This window comes from Falco naumanni, chromosome 5, assembly GCF_017639655.2.
Source record: "Falco naumanni isolate bFalNau1 chromosome 5, bFalNau1.pat, whole genome shotgun sequence".
In the NCBI taxonomy this organism is placed as follows: domain Eukaryota; kingdom Metazoa; phylum Chordata; class Aves; order Falconiformes; family Falconidae; genus Falco; species Falco naumanni.
The window spans coordinates 34,477,773-34,498,325 of record NC_054058.1 but is presented as its reverse complement, the minus strand read 5'-3'; the positions used below and the strand labels follow the sequence as shown (position 1 = coordinate 34,498,325).

Below are 20,553 nucleotides of genomic sequence, written 5' to 3'. Positions count from 1 at the left end.
TTGGAAGCTGCTGCTTCCTAGAGGCTGCTTAACTTCCTTGTGCAGCCTTCACAGAGAGCATAGTTGCTTGTGATGTTTCACCATTGACACTCGGGCACTGGGAAGACCTGAAAAATCTTCATTGCCCCACGTCACCCTACTACTCCCACTTCAGATTGCCTTCCCTGCTTACACCTCCTCCAAAGTTCGGATGATAAAGAAGGAAGAAATCTGCCCCTCTGTTTCCCACCTTGCTTCTAACCCTTGTCCAGTTCCCCTGTAAAAGCAGTTTTTGGTTCCCCCAGCCATCCACTAGGATGGAGTGGGAAGGGAGTGGGTGAGACATGCGGGGAGAAAAAAATAAAATACAGCAGTCATCATCCCAACCATGAAGTCATACACGCCCCGCCTTCAGCTAACGGCTTCGGCCGCAGAACTGCTGCTGTGGTAGGAGGGGAGGAGAGACCGGAGGGTGACTGTCAAGTAAAGTTCCCTCTTCCACTTCCTCCTCCCTGCAACCTGCCGCTCACTGCAGCACAAGGACTGACACCCAGATTTGCCCGTGTGTCCCCACTGTTTGCCTCAGCTTGACTTTCCTTTGCCCCAGGTGCTGTCCTTTGCCACGGGTCCAGAGACATGCAAGCCATCAAGTGTGTCGTGGTGGGAGACGGGTAGGTACTCTGCTGATTTGCTGTGAATACAGGGAGGGAGGGGTGGTGACGAGGGGCAAGAAAGAAGGTGGCTGCTTGGTGACACTTCCCCAGCTTTGCTTATGACTTCCTGCAGACTGCATTCCCTCTCCCGCTTGCTCTTCACTCCCCAGGGCAAGGGACCTTCCTCTGGAGAGGGTGTGGAAGAGGGCATGTTGAAGGGCATCTGCAGAAGGAGCATGGAAAGTGGAGCAGGTCTGTCCCACACACGGGAGGCGGTGGCGTTGCTGCCAGATTCAACCTGTAGGCAGGAGTCAGATTTAAAACCTGAGAGGTTTAAGCGTTGTCCTGCAGGTGAATGGCTCCTTGAAAGCCATCTGCTCACTGGGACTGACTGGGAGAGGGCATGGCGCTATGGTCCTGATGAGACATCTGCCAGTATCTCTGCATTCAGCTTTTTTCGGCACGTTATCTCTGTATCAAGGTGAGGGGGAGACTGTTTGGCAAAGTGTTTCTGTGGGCGCAAGGAGGAGGAGCACTTTTCACTGGGACAGGCACAAGCATGTGCCACTTTGCAAGTGGGAGGTAACACAACCTTGCCTTCACAGCATGATGACATCACTGCCCATGTCCTGTGATCCCTGGAATTAGCATGATCTAAGCCATCAGTAACCGAAGCAGTCAGTAGTGCTAGGGGTGGGAGAGGTGGGGTGGACAGGGCCTCTTCTCGTGCCGTAGGATGAGTAGATGCAGGGGAGGGAGGGGAGGAAAATCCATGTTTGGCATGGAGTAGGTTAATTCATTTCCCAGCTAGGAGCTGGCCAGACTGTTATCTGGGGCAGCTATCAGGTAGCAGATGAAGAGACATTTGCAGCAGCCCCGCTCCCCACAGTCACTTCCTCCTTCAAAACTTGCCTGGGGAAGAAGGCATCTGCAAACGTAACAGTACATGTTAGGGGCTGGGGCAAGGCAGCGGGAAGAAGGAACAAGGTAGGACAGAGCCCCAAATAAAAACCGTTACCTCTAAGAAAAGTGCCCTGAAGGCTGCAAGCTAAAACTGGATGAACAAGTCTACTGGGCACTTATCTGTTGCCCTGTTAACCCCCCAGTTTCCCCCTCACACATTGCACTAATTCTGTAGCCACCCCTCAAGGCAGCATTCCCCTCATATCATGGCTAACCCCACAACATGTCCTGCTCTCAACCCCTCCAATGCAACTCATCTTAAGTATCTTCCGTCCTGTCATTTTGCTTCTCTGTGCACCTTACCTCTCACCATTTTACAACACAGCAGTCCATCTTTCCTGCATTGCCCTGAGCTCTTGGTTCACCGCCTTTCACCTCCCTTCCAGCCATACCAGCCATGTCACCCTGCCTTGGCTCAACCTTACCCACCACAGGACCTTCTGCTGTCACTCAGCTAAGCCCCTCACATTGCTCCATAGATGTTCTGGCCCCACAGCCCCCTACATCACACATCACCAACCTCATAACAGTTCCTGAGTTCAGTTCTAGGAACCAGCAGGTGCCACTAACCTCACCTCTTTTCTTGGTAGCTTTGTTGCAATCTTCACCCCCTCAGTGACCCTTTGGGTTCCTCTCTTATTCAACCACACTAATTCAGAACTGTTCCCTGCTTCCATGACTGACCCACTCACGGTGCCATCGACCTCCTGAGCTATTACCTTCAGGAAGCCTCCATGCCCTCCCTCAATATCTTTATGATAAGAAGGAAGTAGGAGAGATGGGGGGGAAAGAAGGGACTGAGAGAGGAGGATCTAAGAAAGGGAGGTGTCAGAAGGAAGAAACAAGTGTCAGAGTGTGCCGAAGAGCTCAGTTTCCTCCTCAGCTGCCCCACAGGGCAGTGACCAAGGCAGGTGCCTTGTGACGAGGGTGAAGATGTCAGCTGTGTTTATCAAGGGCACACAAAAGGCAGGGCTGCAGCTCTGTCTGCATCAGAGGACTTTGCAGGTATAGCTGAGATGGCTGGAGTATCCCCAGCGGCAGGATTCCAGCCTTTCCCTTAGGAAAGACATCTCCCTCATCCTGTGGCTGTGCTCGTAGGCTGAGGCGGCAAGTTACTCTCACCACCTCCATTTCACACATGCTTCAACTGCAAGATGGCCAGAGTTTTCAAGGCCACACAGACCTGAGGAAAGCAACCCAGCGGGAGGAGGACTCTCCTTCCCACACCTGTCCTGGCTGCTTTATCTTGCTCCGGCTTCTTTCCACTTCTTTCCCTCACCACAGGCTTCACCTTGCGCACCACACCTTCTCCTCCCCTTGATAGTCTCACTGTTCCCTCGCCCATTACCCTCACACCGATGCTCCCACCCATTCCGGACCCTGCTACTACCCCAGCTTATATGCACCCCACCCTGCTGCAACATGGCTGTGGGGGAGGCTGAGAAGAGAGGAAGCACCAGCTTCTAGCTCAGAAACACCACCAGCAGCCCCCGTCAGCCACAGGGAGAGGCACCTTGGTGGCTGCTTACAGCTCGCTCTGCGAGTGATGCTGCAGCTTACCGTAGCTTACCATAGACAGGCAAGACTGGGCATCGTGGCTGTCAAGAAGAGGTGCTATCAGCCCCTGGCCACTGCACCTGCTGAAGCAGGCAGGAGTTACTGCGTTCAGGGGCTGTAGCTGGCTGGGCAGCCCTGTCATGGCACTCCCAGTACACCTGTCTGGCTCTGAGCGTACAGCACTGTGCATGCACTGGAAAACAGGTTCTCACCACCAGCTCAGGGTGGATGGGTTTTAGCTGAGTGATCCCTGTACCAGACAGTAAAAAAAACACTTTCGTGCTTGAAGACAACAAACACTTCTGGGTGACATCCTGTCTTTCTTCCTGCCGATTGTCTAACCTATTGTTATGCACAGTGTGGTCCTCTGAAGGTGTTTCTGCTTTCAGGGGTCTCCTGACAGGGTTAGCTTAGAGGTGCGGAAGGATTACCACATCCCCATCTCACCCTAGCAAGACTGCCTGCACTACCATGACTTGCTGCTATTATTTTTCTTTTGCAGAGCTGTGGGGAAAACCTGTCTCCTTATCAGCTACACTACTAATGCTTTCCCAGGAGAATACATCCCCACTGTGTGAGTAATGCATAAACAGGTCCTGGGGTGGGTGGGAGGCATGGAAAGCAGGATGCAAAGGGGATGCAGAACCCCCTTGTTGTGCACTTTGAAGGCAGGGTTGCAATTTCCATGTCAGCAGAGGAAGGGCTGCCAAGCCAGTGAAGGTGCCTCTGCACTTCAGATCTGTCACCTTTCAGCAGAAGCACAAGTGGCCTTATAAACCCCTGGTACCAATGGGATATTTGGCCCACACAAATCAATCCAAAGGCCTATCTGCCAACTGAGTTTAGAAGTAGTAGTTGGGGTCCTGCTAGGCAAAACAATGAGGCACCAGAACACAAATATTGGGCCAGACCCAAGAGAAGGCAGTTGGATGGACAAGGGTCCTCACTTCCTTCCTTGTCCAAGGCACCTGCTGTCATGGAAGCAGGCACTGATAACCCTGATGGTAGAAGTGCACGGTTCAGCTCAGTGCCAGAGTAGAATTGCCCTATGCGATCAAATGAATATGCATGCAAGGCTGGAATAGACCTGCAGACTGTTGGAATAAGGAGCAAGCTTAGGAATTCTTTAATTTTAGCAGTCAGATGCATTTGTTTCCCCACAGTGCATGGGGATATGTTTGGGGATGCATACCACATGTGTTCCTACCGCACCACTGGGATGTGGAGTATGACTACATGCTCCCGGAGGTGGAAAAAGGAGCTAGGCACAGCGTGTCAGACTGCCAGCTCAGGTTCAGATTCCTTGGGAAGGACAGGTGCAGGAAAACTCAGAGCCTCACTTTTTTCTCCAGACCAATTTGCAATGGCTATTGCAAAAAATGGCTGTGGCAGCAAGAACCCACCTTTTCTCGGAAGCTGGTTCGTGGAAGGGCACCATCCCTTCCTAGCATGTAGCCATGAAATGACTATGCATTGTGCACACATTCTCACACACTGTTTCTCCTGCTGTGTGAGGCTTGTGTCTGGAGATGTGAAAGGGAGGGCATTTTATGCTCTTGGACTGCATGGCTTATCTTACGATGGCAGTGTATGCCATAAGCACTTCACAATGTCTTTGTGTTGGTCCCTTCCTGACACTGGTTTCCCTCACCTTAGCCTGAAAAAAGTATACCAAAAGGAACAGGAAATAAAGTTTTCTAGGACAAGGGGAGGAAGATCTCTATTGATTTAATATCCTTTTTTTTTCCATTAAGCCTTTGCCCTCAAGCATACAGTCCTGACAGCTGTTCTCAAATATTTCGTGCTGGGTTGTCAAAGAGTTGAGGTGACACACCTTGGCTTATTGGCCTCAGATCCAGCAGGGGAGTTGGGGATTGCAGGGCCCTGGGGGAGCTTCAGGGACATGGGTAGCTTTTTACATAAGACATTTCTTCACTTTTAAGAAGAAAGCTGGGGTTTAGAGCACAAAAGGTAGACAGGGAGTTGGCTACAACAGACACAGTTGCAGGAAGGATACTGGGGGAAAAAGTGGGAAACTGAAGGGTTTGTGGATCTGCATGCAAGGTGGCAAAGGTGGAGCTGGAGCCAGACACCTGCCCAGGACGGCTAGGTGGTGGGGAAGAGGTTGATGTTGAGTGGGAAGTCTGTAAGGTTCACAAGGAACCAGCATCACCCAAGTGAGCTGAGAAGAGAAATCATAACCCTTTGCTCCTGGGTGCACCTAGTGAATCCCACCTACACTACTGGAAGGGGTCCTTCTCCTGTTTGAGCCATGGCCTATGTCTGTGAATTTCAGGTTTGATAACTATTCCGCCAACGTGATGGTTGACAGCAAGCCTGTAAATCTGGGGCTATGGGATACTGCTGGACAAGAGGATTATGACAGGCTGAGGCCACTCTCTTACCCGCAGACGGTGGGTCACACTCCACACCCCTCCTCCCTTGTTCCTCCCTCAGATATGCCTCCACCCCCTGCTGCAAAAATCAACATTTGCCATAAAACAGTGATAGGACTAATCTTGACTCTCTCTGCTCTTTTCTGAGAATACCTCTGTTAGTATACAAGTGCCTTGAAACCCTAAAGGTAAAAGACATCTGAGGGTATTTTGAAGCCTTTCTCTAAACTTCATTACTGGTGTAACTTAGAAAGAAAATTCAGATCTTCAAAGATACTTAGAAGCCCAGATCACATAGATTTCAGTGTGGGGCAGATGCCTTACACAGCCCTGGTAAAAAACCCTCCTTTTGTCAAGTTAAAGGGGCTCAGGGAATTAGGAGCTGAGGCAGAATCTTCTCAGATTTTTTTGAACTCCACTATTTTGGCTTCTGCCTTTTAAAAGTGATCTAGTGTGTGGACAAATGTATATGATCTGCTGATGCCTCAGCTAAGCCCAAGACTAGCAGAACAAATGGATGCCTTAGTTACTGTGTTCACCAGCTTTTCACCACGTTGACAGAGTGATTTCAGGGTTTAAAGATCACCTTCACTGGAGGATGTTGTTCCAAGCAGTGTCTTGAAAAGCTCAGAAAGACCCTGCTGCCTCAGGTGTTGGTCTGAATGTTGCTGTTGCAACTGAAAGGGCTAGGAATTGAGGGCACTATTTGTTTCAGCTAGGTTCAGCCACCTAAAAGTTGGATGCCTGGTATAAGATGTTTACTCCCTCTGCAGTCAGTGCAAGCAGGCACATTTCTCAACAACACGCTTGCACCTGCCCCCAAACACATCCCAAGGATAGATGGGGGAATTGTTCTCCAAGGTTTTGCCTCTAATGGTTGTAGAAGTATAGAAATGGATAGGCTGGGCCTTACACCCTTGTTCTAGCTAGCTGAAGTTAGATAAAATAAATATAACCCTGAAGAGCTGGTTTTGTTTTGTTTTGTTTTAGTTTGGTTTGGTTTGGTTTGGTTTGGTTTGGTTTGGTTTGGTTTGGTTTGGTTTGGTTTGGTTTGGTTTGGCTTGGCTTGGCTTGGCTTGGCTTGGCTTTGAATGGAAGTCTAAATTCTGCCATGCCCAGGGGAAGCACTTACATGGGTAACCAAAACTCCACCTCATCTGAGTCCTGCATGTGCACTTTCTGGGCTGAGCCTAACTCTGCCTCAACAGCACGCAAAATTGTTCTGGCCTGAAAGATCTCTGGTGTTCTGTGAGAAATGAGCAGGATGCTGTCAGGCCATTTCCCATGAGGATGAGTGTGCCTACCGCAAAAACCCCATCCTCGTAGTTAAACATTTGGCTCCTCTGATAGTGGTGGCTATGGTTACCACGAGTCAGGGGAGCAAATATCCTTCTCTCCTCTAGAGGCAATTAGCGGCAGTCAGGACTGTGTTACATTGTGATACAGCTTTCCCTCACATGACCCTTTGCTGCAGAGGGGGGATGCTGCACACCCAGCTCTTCTCTCCCCTCCCTGACTCCTGTCATGCAACCCCGTGTTCTCTTCCTAACTCTGCACCATGGTTGTATGCCTACAGGATGTCTTCCTGATCTGCTTCTCCCTTGTCAGCCCAGCATCTTATGAAAATGTCCGTGCTAAGGTGAGACACAATATTCTGGTCCATCAGGGTTTGAGGAGGGTGAGATTGGTGGTGATCTTGCAAGCAGAGTGCCTGTGGGTGGAGATTGCTAATAGGACAGCTAGATTCAGAGAGGTAGTAACTTTTTTTGTGTCAGTCAGAAGAAACTACAATATCAGCCTCCTTCAGAGGTCTTCTAGGTCATCTCAAAGAAGGTGGCCAACCCTGTTAATGGGCTAGTACTCATCTTGCTAGGTTATTGAGCTGCGAGACAACAGGCTTATATTCTGATTGCATCTTTCAGCCAAGACTGTCACAGCACAGATGCAGGACCGTTCCATAGGACATGAGAAGCAGGTACCCACAGCCTTTGGATGGGAAGTGAGGGAAGAAGGGAGAGATTAAAGAAGAGAACAACATAGTATTTCCTTCCTACCACTTCCAAATTCCTCCCTGGGTTTCAGGGAGCCATGAAGGGTGGAGAACAGCTTGTGCTTTTGCTTAACAGAATCTGAGCTCCATGTCAGGGATTTTGCCTGAGTACTGAGCAACAAGGGCTGGTCTGGGCTAGGCTGTAGTGCCCAACACTGGATTGAAAGACTGTGAGAAAGAACAGGCTGTTAGCTATCTTGCTGACATCTTTTCAGGGGTTCTTCTTTGTTTCTTTTGTGCATGCCCATACACATGACTTCTCACATCTTTTCTCCCTTGATAGTGGTTCCCTGAAGTGCGGCACCACTGCCCTAGCACTCCCATCATCCTTGTGGGCACAAAGCTGGACCTTCGTGATGACAAAGACACCATCGAGAAGCTGAAGGAGAAGAAGCTATCCCCAATTACATATCCTCAGGGCCTTGCTCTAGCCAAGGAAATCGGTATGTGCTTGGGGCAACATCTTGGACATACTGAAAGGAGAGAGGCAGAAGATAAGGGCTTCCCTTCAACCTAATGAGGCTTTTCTAGAAGTATCTTACAGTGGTATTTCCAAGGGACACAGGGAGACACATCAAGGGTCATGGGACAAAATGCACTTCAGGAAACTCAGGAAGAAGATCTGCTCCTTGAGGAAGCCTCAACCCTCTGTTTTCTGCCTCTCTCTGGCCGCCATCCTACACACACAAACATACACTTGCACATTTTCCTCCCTTTTTACTCTGCTGTTTCTCTCTGGGCCAATATTTTTCTGTGAAAGCTGCAGCTGCTGTGCTGGGGCCTCCCCTCCACATCCGGAGAGAGGCGGAAGAGTGAGTTTTCTAACATCTCGCAGGAAGAGTTGCAACTGCAGCTTCCTGTCCCTGCCTCTGACTGCTGGGGCTTATACATGCAACCCCAGGTATCTGCATCCTTCCCCACCACACATCTCAGGGGCATCACCTTCCTCCTGTATTCCAGGACATGCAGAAATGTGTGTTCCAGGTAACATCTCTTCTCAGATGCAGCACGCACAGGCAGGAGAGAGTGTGGGGAACACAGCTGGAGGGAGTTTTCAACGAGGAGTTTGGAGGAGAGAGTGTCTGGCCAGGATAACATAGACAGCCTCATGCAATGGCTCTGCTCTGGCTACAAGGGTGGAGAATAGGCAAACCCTGGTCTTGTACAGCTGGCAGGCTTTGCCCTGAAATCAAGACTGCCTGAGTGAGTGAAGTGTGTCCTGACAATCTTTAATGGCTTTGATCACCTGAGCTGTGTTTATTCAACGCAGGCAAGAGCCAGGTGCCTTGCTTTCCTGCACAAGGGCTCTGAGAATTTGTGGATACAAAGTCCCAAAAGGGAGGTGCCATGTGACTTGAGATGCCACCAGAGGTGTTTGAAGCCAGGCAGTCTGAATGATACTTGAAGCCTGAGGAGATGTGAGACCTCATATCAAGACAAGACCCGGGGTGTTTAGGTGATGTGTATGTGCCTCAGGACAATGTAAAATGGGCACTGAGGGAGGAGGGTATTGTGGCTGTCAAGTGATGTGAGCCTCAAAAGGTGTTGGTGATATAGGCATGTGCATCTTTTTTTGCTTGATGTGATCTATAGTATTCATCCTGCATGTTTCTCTTCTGAGTACCCTTGGCAACAGACTCCTGTGTACCCCCCCGCCTACCCCCGTCACCTTCCTCCCCATCACAGCACCTGCTTTCCTCCTGACAGACTCTGTGAAATACCTCGAATGCTCAGCTTTGACGCAGCGTGGCCTCAAGACAGTGTTTGACGAGGCCATCCGAGCAGTCCTCTGCCCACAGCCCACACGGACGAAGAAACGTGCATGCAGCCTCCTCTAAGCGAGTAAGTCTGAAAGGGAACCCTAGGAGTGACACCAGGGGCACTTTCCTGCTCCTGAACCCAGATGGTCAGGGCCACTGGGTTCCTATGACCTGCTGTGCCTGGTGGCATGGGTACCCTCAGAGAGAGAGAGAGGGAGACAGCTGTCCTGCTTGGGGAAAGGACAGGACATAGTATGATAGAGCACACAGACCCCTGAACTGCTTCCGCTTCCTTGATGCTTGCCCATGGGCAGGTTTGCCCCATCTCCTGGTACAGGGTGGCCCAGGATTTTCCACCTCTGCCTTCACAGAGATCTGTCTGTCACCTTGTGCCACAGAGGGAACTGTATCCAGGCCACCCTGGGGATGACCTGCTGTGAGAGCCATGAAGTCACAGCCTCTGCCTATGGCAAAAAAAAAGAAAAAGCTGTTCCTTGTTCATGGCAGTTGCCCAATGGCCCTTCCTCTTACCAGGCCCTGCTCAGCTCAAGGAGGGGTTTGTTTTGCTGTTCATTGGCAGGCAGCAGCTTCTCCCCCAGGACTCCTTTACTCCTCACACTCCCCACCTGCCCTTTCCCTTCAACTCAAAGTGGCAGAGGCAGGAGACAGGCTTTGGGGTGAGAGGCAAAAACCTGAGGGGAGAGAAGAGTGAAAGCTTTCTAGTTGGGATCCTGCCCCTTCTTTCTCCCACTACCACCAGGGCAGCGGGAAGGAAAGCAGGAAAATAGCCAAGCTGGTTTCACCAGGTCTGTCATGTTTTTGGCTACAGATCCCGGCCCTGTCCTGATGCCAGGCTCTGCCCAGCACGCAGGAGAGCGATGGCTCCGGCATCCTGGAGCTCAGTACCTTGTGGCGGTCATTGCGCTTTTTACTTCCGCTGGCTTGAAAGACTGTTGTGGCTCTGTAGCACTGGTTTGTCCATTTGCACATCTTCCCCATATTCACCCCACCCCAGCTGCCCCTTCCCTTCCTCACTGACCTCCGAGGTTACAACATAGTGAATAAGACCCAATAAACAGACTGTACCTTCTTGCCATGTCAGTGATGTGTTACACCCCAGGGGGACACAGCCCTGAAGCAGTGAGCAACAGGGCGGATGGGGCAGAGGCACCTGCCAGCTGTGTCCCTCCTGCAGCAGTGACAACTCAGGCAGCGCCACACTGAGCTTGGTACCAGTGAGCCCCAGCCACTATGGGATGAAGGGATGAGGCCCAAATCATGCACCGAGTTGCTCAGTTCTCAGCTAGGCTCCCTGCATTCCTCAGTAAAGTGCAAATACCATGTGTTGGCCAAAAGTAGTGGGGCGATTATACCTCAGCTTTTGTCCTTCTTCTTCTCAGCATCCATATGTTCAAGGGAAAAGTGGTCTCCTCTCCAAAACAGAGAATGAAATGCAGGCTTTTGGGAGAAGACATCCAGGCCCAGACTCCTTTCTGTGGGGACTGTCCCTGGAGGTTTCTGGGGAAACCCTTTCACCAAAACATTCCTGCCATAACGCTCCTAAGCTCATGTCACAGGCAGTCATATCGGTACCAGCACTGACTCACACTGGCACAGGCAGAGTGAGAACAGGAAGGGGGAGGGGGGGCGGAGGGGGGAGGGGAGCGGGGAGAACAAGGTATGAATCACCAGTCCAGACAAATTACCTCCAGGCCACTAAAATTAAACTGAAGAGAGTGGTCCCAGCGGTACTCTGGATCCGGCAGCTGTGAGCACCTGCCTTCCTGATGCATTGCAGGGGCCTGGAAGTAATAAGTGCTACAGGGTGGCTGCTGCCGCCACTGCTTGCAGGAGAGAGGAAGGCTCAGGGTGCAATGATTTGCACTGCGATATCCTGCAGTCCTAAGAGAGCACAGAGAAACTGTGGAGTTGAGCCAGCTTACCACTCCTCGATGCAGCACCACTTCCGAGTTTCAAAGGCTGCTTCCTGCACTGAGGAGGTGCATGGGTAATGTCAGCAACAACCCACCACAGTGTAGCCCCTGAGGTACCCTGCTGCCAGGGAAATTTCTGCAAATTAAATTCATGGTCGGATCTGACTAAGGCAGTTAATTCAGTGATGTAAAACATTATCCACTTATAATGTCCAGAGCAACCCTGGAGTACATGCTATCCACAAATGTCTGCATTGCACATGGGCTGCCAGATAAATTTCCCAAGCCCCATCCAAAGGTAAGGTTAATTGTGTCAACAGAAGTCCAGAAGAGCAGAAATGAAGTCTCTGGTGTGGGCATATACCTGTGGAAAGGCAAGGGACATGAAGCCCTTGAGAATGGGACCTAGCCTCCCTTAAACATCCTATATGTTATTCAAATCAATGAATTCCCAGTGGGTTATTACTTCCTTTCACTTTTCAAGCCTTGGGTTTTATCTTCTCAGTCTGCCTTGTCCCCTATCATGTACAGCAATGCAGAGAGGAGGACTCACCATGTGCATGAAACAAAATTCATGTATCTGCCTACCTGTGGAGGTGCCTGGGTGGAGCTCTCCTTCCAACACGATACAAGCAGTTTGCACAACCCTTTTGGAGCTGAGGCAGGGAACAGGGCAGGACTCTGAGCATTGAGGAAGTGAGCTGGAGACCTGGAAGTTGTGATCCTATGACTGTGCTTTTCCTAACAAGTCCTACGAGAGGTAGAGCTTTGCTGTTGCATGGCTCTGTTTCTTCCAAGACACAAGCCTGGGGGCTCCCTCCCTGGTGCTGCAGATGCTTGCCCTGACAAAGATAGCCACGGGGTGCTGCCCATGCCATTCCTTCCCCAATGAGGTCTCATATCTTCTTTGTGTCTCCAGACAGCATTGTGGCCAAGATCTAAGCTAAGGCATCCTGACAGCTTTGAAGCCCTGTACTGCCTTCATCTGTTCACCTTTGAGCAGCACTGGCTGGAGCCAAAATTGCTCAAGCCAGTCTGGAAGGCCAAGTTTTAGCCTCTGCCTATGTTCTGCTTGCAGAGATACTCCCTGCTTCTTTTAAGGCTGGAACTGGCCCTAGGAGCTCAAATGCTTATAACAGCAGTGACAAATGTCAAGAGCTGGGTGACTGTGCAGCACATGGAGTCACTGATGTTGGCTGCAGGGCAGGGAAGAGTGTGAGGACTACAGGGAAGCATTTTGTGCAGGGAATGGGATGGAAAAAGCTAATTTCATTCCTCAGAGAGCTACTTACACAAAGGAGCTTAATTTCTTGCCCTGCCCCATTTCTTCTGGACCCACTCCTTGTAGCAGAAATTAAATCTTGTAGAGGAGTTTGAGGCTGTTGAACTGGAGATTTTTCCCCAAAGAGGTGCAAAAGATACAAGATTGTGCATGGAGCCAGGGGAGAGTTGAGAGATAGCTCCCCTATTTGCCCGTCTGCCCTCAGCTCCATCCACCTGGAGGTGCTTGTAGGGCAGAACAGAAGGGACAAGGGTTTGTGTGCTTAGCATCCACCTCGGTTCCTGAGCATCTTGCCAGCCGGAAGGCTTTGCCGTGTCCCTGCAGCTCCGAGCAGCACAGGTGCTGTCCGCAAGATCCACGGAACAGGGATCTCCTCTCCTGTGTGCCCGTGGGCATTCACAGGACGCTTTGTACTGCCACAGCCCCCCCCCCCCCCCCTCCTAGGGGAGCCGAGCCGAGTCCCCCCCTCCCGCCACGCCACTCTCCCGCCACAGAGCTGCTCTCTGCATCCCTCCCTTCCTCCTCTCCCTCTCCCTTCCACTGTCCCCAGCTTCTTTTCCCGTACTCGCCATTCCTCCATCCTCCCCTCCGCTGCACTCCCCCTCTCCCGCACCTGCCTCTCCCCCTTTTATTCTCCATCCTGGTCTCTCCCCCCGCTCCGCTCCGTCCATCCCCTCCTTCCTCTCCCGCTGCCGGTGCTCCCGTGCCCGGCGCCCATTGGCTGCCGGTACCCGTCCCCCGGCAGCCGCCGCTCCGCTCCCTCTGCCCGCGCCCGGCGGCGGGTGGCCGGGGCAGCGCGGCGGGGAGACCCGCCGGCCCGGGTGAGGGACCCCGCAGCGCCGGCCGCCGCCAGCGGGCGCGGCAGTGGGCCCCGGTGCCACCCCAGTGCCGCCCCAGTCACGGAGGGGGAGATGGGCAGGGCCAGGAAGAAGGACTCGAGTCTCCGGTAGTGCTTGGTGGGACCCCCTCCCTCCAGGGACCGCTTGGCTCAGTTGCTTTTGAGAAAGGGGAAGGGGGAAAACGTGACACGGATTTTCCCGGTGAAGCAGAGGAAAATGTACCTCCCAACGACACGTAAGTACCAGGCGGCTCTGCCCGCTTTTCCCAGATGTCTCCCGCGGGCACGAGTCCATGCAGAAGTTAACTCTGCAGTCCCAGAGAAGGAAACCTGCCGACCCCCCACCCCACCCTGACCCCCCAGCTGTGCCAGCCCAGCTCGGTCTTTGCCAGAGAGCTCAGCCCCGAGGTGAGGCAGGACGAGTCCTGAGCTAGATCAGGGCCCTGGGAAACCAGGTGGACAGGAGGGGATGGTGGCAAGAGGGACTGCAGGTTGTTGGACTCTGTGGTCCCTCCCAGCTTCTATTCCTGTTTTGTAACCAGGTCCAGGCTCAGCTTTTAGCATCCACCTCCTCTTCTCATTCAATGCAGAAATATTTTTTTTTCCCCCAAAAGAAAGCAGTAGCACCAATTTACTACCTATTCCTAGCTCTCTGCCTTCCTCCTGCTCTCCAGATATATGGACCAGGTATATTCTGGCAGCACCTGTTAGGGGATCCCAAGCCTTTTGCAACAGGTGCTATCTGCATCAGGGACGGACCCCAAGCAGATGCCAAGACATTATTAGTCAGAGCCCAAGGATCCTCATCAATTCCTACCTATGCAGGTGCTGCCAAAGCAGCCAGCAGAGTGGATCCAACCCAGCTGAGGCACTGGTGTCTAGTGTTTTTTCTGTCAAATTAACCAGAATGTGTGATACAGCGGCATTTGAACTGGTAGATGGTACTCGACAAAGTTAGAATGGCACAAGACCACGCCTGCTTAAAGACAGAGTTTCTCCACTGCAGCTGTCTGAGCAGGAGAATGAGTTTATAGTGAATCAGTGCTTTCTGTTGCATGCCTTAGCATTTTGAGGGCTTTTGGAGCACTGAAGCTGGATTTACTGTATTGTTAAACCACAGCCTGAGCAACCAGCTTTGAGGTCTGGACCTCAGACACTTCCCCAAATGCTCTTCAGCCCCAGCATGAGTGTCCCCATCCATATTTGATATTCATGGGGCTCTGTCTTCAAATGCTTTTTTTTGGGGGGGAAATTCTTTTGCATGCAGGAAGAACATCCAAGAGGATTCCTAACTATGTCCCCACCTTTTAGAAGATCATCTTTTTATGAACATACTGTTCTGGTCTCTGCCACTCTTTGCAGGGATCTTTGCCCTCAGAGCAGCCACTGCCCTCCCCTTTCCTCCAACAAATGATTTGCGTCACTGGAACAGCACTGGAAAAAAATGTCAGAGTAAAGATCCTCGAGCTTAGAAATGTAATTTCAAACCACTTCCTACTCTGCCCATTCATTGAAGCCACTCATGATGTGGGACAACACAGTACTGCAGGACTCCAAGAAATGCACTTCCATCTGGACAGTGTGTCACACCCCAAGGCACCTGCATGTAAAAAGAAGTCTAAACAATTCTAGTACTTTAAAGCTCATTTAAGTATAGCAGGAAACATGTATGCAATACCCTACAGAAATGGCCTTAAGACATAGTTGCCCAACTGTGTTTTTATGGGGCCTATCACACAAAGTTTTTTTAGCATGAGATGTGATACATTTGTGGATTCTGTTGGATTTGCCGATCTGATATCCAGGGAATCCATCTAAAGCTCAAGTCTCCAAGTCTCCCCTAAGGTTTCCAGAAGCTGGAATGACATCTACAAAAAAAAAAAAAAAAACAAAAACAAAATCTGTAATATTAAGAAAGTTGTGATGGTATAGAGAACCCTGTCTGGGAGAAAAGTCTCCAGAGTGTTTCTGGCCTCCTGAAAGTCATTAATATACTTCCCTCTGAGAACCCCAGTTTTCATTTCAATAACAAAAGAGCTTCAGAGCCCTAAGAGATTTGTTGGGATGGGTAAAGGTGAACCTCAGGGTCCTTGTTCTCTTCCATGAAGTCATCCTCCCTTCCAAGAAGCTAGTTTATCAAAAGGATGACCCTGTCACTCCACACCTCCAGAAAATTTTGCCAGAGCTGGAGTGATCCTGAAAGCATCACAGATCTCCCCTGCATAAGGTTTGTCAGGGTGTCTCTGGTCTGGAGTATGTGCTGGGCTCTGTATTTCACATATCTGGAGCCCTGACAAAAGACAGAAAGCATGTCCTTCCCTTATCTGTCTCTTCTCTCCCTGCAGCTTCTCACCCAGTGTCAGCAGAGAGCTGGTGGTGAACGGACAGTTTGTTTGTTCAAGGCTCTCTCTAGGTGAGCTGAGTGCTGTTTCCATGCCAAACCCTGATGTGACAGGCAATCGGGCACCTCAAATTAGGAAGGCTGGGACACTGTTTTGGTGTTGCAAGCAGCTGGGGCAGGCAGAGCCTCTTCCATTAGCGGTGTGTCAGAGGGTGCAGAAGGAGAGAGAGAGAAAACGAGAAAAAGACAAGACAGATCTGCACTGATCCTTCTTGGTACCCGGAATAATCTGGCTTTTCCTTTACTCTCAAACTGACATAACACAAACCAGTTACCCTCCGGCTCAGGTGCTGAGCTCAACCTCCTGGCTTGGACTGAGAGTGGAAGTGCTTTCGTTTCTGCTGGTGGGGCTAACGACCCCACAATAACCTGGCCAGTCCAAAAAGAGCTTCAGCAAGCAGGAGGACACTCAGTGAACGGGGAAGCCAGAGCTGGAATGGCACTTTGTCACTGGATGCTCTTCCCTCTTTTGTTCATGAGGCACCTGCCACTCATAAATGAGAACCAGGCCCCTCATGACTATGTCCTCAGTATCGGTGCCAATAGCAGAAAGTTAGACATTTCCCTGTCCCTATCCTAGTCTGTGGTTCTTTCACAAAGGAGAGGATCCCTTGGCCCACGTTGAGCCATGTCCCTGTTTGTCCCTTCATGCCCACTGTGCCTTCCAGGTATAGATGAGGTCGACATTGTCCTACATCTTCCAGCGGCTGCCAGCATCCACAAACTCTTCTCAGCTTCCCATGCCTGTCCACACTTACATGCAGTTCATGTGGTGATTTTATCTGTGCTTTCTTCAGCTGTCATGTCCTCAGTATCAATGGCTTTTTTCTCCTTTCACCTGCAGATTGCTAACTGATCCTGCAAGGACACTGCCCACTGCCCTTTTCCCTGCCTCTGCTATGGACACTTCTGCTTTCAGCCTCCCCACGCCGTCAGTGTCAGAGGAGGGGAATGCCTCTGGCAGCTGGGCAGGCTTCACCACCCCCAACAGCTCCACCACCGCCAGCCCTGGTGTGGTTGTCAGCGGTGTCCTCATCCCTCTGGTCTACCTCATTGTCTGTGTGGTGGGGCTGGCTGGAAATTCTCTGGTCATTTACGTGGTCCTGCGGCACTCTGTGAGTGAGTCGGTGACCAACGTCTACATTTTGAACCTGGCCCTAGCTGATGAGCTCTTCATGCTGGGCCTGCCATTCCTGGCTGCACAAAATGCCCTGTCCTACTGGCCATTTGGGTCTTTCATGTGTCGCCTGGTGATGGCTGTGGATGCCATCAACCAGTTCACCAGCATCTTCTGCCTGACAGTAATGAGTGTTGATCGCTACCTGGCCGTGGTCCACCCAGGGAAGTCCTCCAAATGGCGGACAGCACGAGTGGCCAAGGCCGTTAGTGCAACTGTGTGGGTGCTGTCTTCTGTAGTGGTGCTGCCCGTGGTCATCTTCTCGGACGTCCCTTTAGGAATGAGCACATGCCACATCCAGTGGCCAGAGCCTGCCTCGGTGTGGAGAGCTGGCTTCATCGTCTACACTGCCACCCTGGGCTTCTTTGGGCCATTGCTGGTGATTTGTCTCTGCTACCTTCTTATCGTTGTGAAGGTTCGTTCTTCTGGCAGGCGGGTGAGGGCTCTGTCCTCCAAGCACAAGCTTTCAGAGCGCAGAGTGACCCGCATGGTGGTGGCTGTTGTGGCCGTCTTTGTCCTTTGCTGGCTTCCCTTCTATGTTCTCAACATAATCAATGTCGTCTGCCCACTGCCAGAGGAGCCATCCCTCTTTGGCGTTTACTTCCTCGTGGTGGTGCTGCCATATGCCAACAGCTGTGCCAATCCTATCATCTATGGCTTCCTCTCTTACCGCTTCAAGCAGGGCTTCCGGAGGGCCATCCTCAGGCCATCCCGCCGAATCCAGAGCCAGGAGGTGCCAGCGTGCCCCCCAGAGAAGACTGATGATAAAGGGGAAGAGGGTGAGATCAGCAAGATCACCCAGAATGGTAATGACAGGCAGGAGCACCCTCTAAGCAGTAGGGAAGGAGAAAGCAATGAGCAAAAACCACTCCCTGAAGAGCCCGTGGGATGTGAAAAGAGCAACAAGTTGCATGTCAGTTATTTATGATGAAAGGGACGGTGCAGGCGACAGACACACTGGGACATGGGACCCCCTTCACCCTCTGTGCTTTTCCACCTCAAAGGCAATGGGAGGTGTTGATACAAGGGAATATTAAAGTCCAAGACTGCTTAAAAATGAAGAGAGCTCCATAATCTTGTGGAAGACACAAGGCATTTTTCTTGGCTTTGGAAGGGACACCTGAGGTTTGGTAAAGGAAGGACTGCACCCAGGGAGAGCTGAAGAGATGATGGGCACTGACAGTATAGAGAAAGCAATGTCAGCACTAGACTGCATGATTTGTCCTTAGATGACCCAACTGTGAAGGTCATCATCTGCCATCTGACTGAGGCACCTCAAGGAAGTCCTTAAATGACATATACAACAAATAGGCATCCCAGTGCCTTGATTATCTTCCTTATAAACACGAGAAGTAGTTTACCCTGTAAGAAAAACAGGAAGGAATAATGCCTGCAGCAAAGACATACGAGCCAGTTACATGCACGGGTGACCCCTCTCTAGCTCTCCGGTAAGCCTTGGGGACAACTTTCCTACCCATGCTCATCGTGGCTGGAGACCACTCTGACTGCTCAAAGCCTCCTCTTTCTTTCCAGGGCTCTCATGGACTCTGGGTAGGGTGATGAGACTTACCTGGGAGAGCAAATGGGACATCTCTTTTCTGCATCTCAAATTCTTCAGGGTTTTCCTGGTGCCTCTGCATCCTGGTGGAAGGTGTAACAAGGGTAGAGGAGAAGACAACAGGGCATGGGTTGGAGGCAGGGTTTCCTACAAGCTGAAATGCCCTTTCCCCTTTCCTCTCCCTAAGCCTTATTGTAAATAAACAGACAGCCTTTGAACTTAAAAGGCCAACTGGGCAGAACAGTTCTGTGTGTTTAGGGAAGAGGGGTGCCATAGATTTGGCTCTCCTGAGAATACACAATGCCTTTGAAATGAGTTGATCTCTGCAGAGATTAATGTTTGGCTGGTGCAGGAGATCGAGGCATGTATCAGTAGCAGATGGCGGCAGGGAGCAGAGGGAGGTTGGGGGATCTCCAGCATGTGAGAGCTGTGTTTGCAGGAGTCTGGGCAATAGGAGGAACTGATTTGTCTTGTGGGAAATGTTAGAATATTTGGCCCCGGATGGAGAGAAATGGTGTGTCTGCATGCACACAAAGGTGGTTGTATGCAAGTTTGATCACTGGACTGCACATGTATGAGAATGGCCAAACAGGATCAGAGATCAAGGAGCCAGGGCTAGTGGAAGACATGCATGGGCTGAGCACTGATGCTAATCTGTGTGTGGCTGTGGGGTGCATATAAACGTGTACAAATGTACATGAAGGGGTAAGCATGCGTGTAAGTGTATACAAACATAGATGAGGAAGTGTGGTTATGTAATTGTGGGATGTTTAAGTGCAGATATGGTTGTGTAGGCATGCAAGTATGTATGGAAATGTGTGCGTGCGCACATGTGAATGCTTGGGTAAGAATGTGAGAGTATGTGTGTTGCTGTGAGTGCTGAATGAGTGCTTGTTTCTGTGCATCGGCTGTCGGAGGGAAGTTGTGGGTGGGCCCGTCCAAGTGTGCAGGCTAGAGGGGCAGAAATGTACAAGGGTGAGTAGGTCTCTCCACTTTGACTTTGTTCCTGCAGGCTCTGCTGAATCTCCGTACCTATACCTTGAACTTCTCCATGAATGCTGTTGCTAAGCTACAGCCACAAAGATAACTCTTATACTAGAGCCCTTGGTTGTATTCGGGCACTTTTCTCCACAAATAATTTTGAGAAATGGGAAGGAGGGACCCACTAGGAGGAGACATGCCTCCCTGAGGTCAGGAGATGTTGGAGGTGGCAGTCTGTGGAGGGTCAGTGACAAGAGCTGGTTGGGTGATGGAAAGATTCCTCACAGGTCACTTGAGAGAAGACATGAGATGTGAAGGGATAGCATGGGATCAGTTGTGCTGGAACAGAAGACAAAAGCCCTGGACTGGGAAGCAGAACAAGCTGCAGCAGCTGAGGATGACAGGAACAGAACCACTTCACGAGGAAGCAGGAGACACGGTCACCCAAAGGCGACATAAGAAGAAGCGAAGGCCTGGCAGGCATCAGGAGAACTGCAGTGTAGGGCACCCAAGTTCAGGAAAAGAGTGTCACAGGGCTTCAGGTAAGGAGACATGTCACAGCCAGGCCAGAGAGCAGAGGAAGGGTGGGAAGGGACTGCAAACATGACCAAGCAAAAGACATTCAGCTGTGTTCTCAGCCACTGGTACAGCTGACAGAGAAAGATTGTCCCTACGAATGCTCCATCCTCTTGTTTCCTCTTTGAACCTGGATTGCTGGTGCCAAGCTGGCCATGCCTATAGGCTCAACCTCTGGAGCTGAGCTACCAGTGATAGCACACAGCTATTGCTTAGCTCCTCTTACAAAGTGTGCTTGCTGCCCTGAGCATGGGCAGACACCCAGGAGTGCAGGCTCAACTCTTGGGGAAAAGAAAGTGCTTGGTAGCCAGTTTCTATCCTCTGCTACCTCTTCACATCTCCTCCTCCTTCCACCCATGCATCAGCTGCCCACACTCTGGGCCCCAGTGAGAAAAGCAGCCAAATTATTCATAAGCATGTGTTTTACAGTCTTGTGGACTAAAAAAGC

General features: G+C 51.0%; 2 protein-coding genes across 4 annotated transcripts; both read left to right on the top strand.

Annotated features, from left to right (window-relative positions):
- The first annotated feature begins 437 nt into the window (after nucleotides 1-437).
- RAC2 (Rac family small GTPase 2) lies at nucleotides 438-10,448 on the top strand. Of its 3 annotated transcripts, none has more exons than XM_040596559.1 (7): nucleotides 438-650; nucleotides 3,655-3,726; nucleotides 5,449-5,566; nucleotides 7,125-7,187; nucleotides 7,882-8,041; nucleotides 9,306-9,440; nucleotides 10,188-10,448. In XM_040596559.1, exons 1-6 carry the CDS (start codon nucleotides 616-618, stop codon nucleotides 9,434-9,436), a joined length of 579 nt encoding a protein of 192 aa, XP_040452493.1. In that variant the 5' UTR covers nucleotides 438-615; the 3' UTR covers nucleotides 9,437-9,440; nucleotides 10,188-10,448. The 3 variants fall into 3 exon arrangements, with proteins under 3 accessions (XP_040452493.1, XP_040452495.1, XP_040452494.1); XM_040596560.1 differs by having other exon boundaries at nucleotides 443-650; nucleotides 9,306-9,436; XM_040596561.1 differs by lacking the exon at nucleotides 10,188-10,448 and having other exon boundaries at nucleotides 440-650; nucleotides 7,882-8,045; nucleotides 9,306-9,366.
- Nucleotides 10,449-13,130: 2,682 nt separating this feature from the next.
- On the top strand, nucleotides 13,131-19,307 carry SSTR3 (somatostatin receptor 3). Its single transcript, XM_040596980.1, has 2 exons — nucleotides 13,131-13,648; nucleotides 16,658-19,307. The coding sequence occupies exon 2, from the start codon at nucleotides 16,713-16,715 to the stop codon at nucleotides 17,916-17,918; it is 1,206 nt and encodes a 401-aa protein (XP_040452914.1). The 5' UTR covers nucleotides 13,131-13,648; nucleotides 16,658-16,712; the 3' UTR covers nucleotides 17,919-19,307.
- Nucleotides 19,308-20,553: the final 1,246 nt, after the last annotated feature.

Bases quoted from the DNA above. Each gene is read 5' to 3' on its own strand.
- RAC2 (XM_040596559.1), top strand. From the start codon at position 616: ATGCAAGCCATCAAGTGTGTCGTGGTGGGAGACGG. The intron at 651-3,654 runs GTAGGTACTCTG...TTTCTTTTGCAG, and splicing joins TGTGTCGTGGTGGGAGACGG to AGCTGTGGGGAAAACCTGTC. The intron at 3,727-5,448 runs GTGAGTAATGCA...TGTGAATTTCAG, and splicing joins GGAGAATACATCCCCACTGT to GTTTGATAACTATTCCGCCA.
- SSTR3 (XM_040596980.1), top strand. From the start codon at position 16,713: ATGGACACTTCTGCTTTCAGCCTCCCCACGCCGTCAGTGTCAGAGGAG.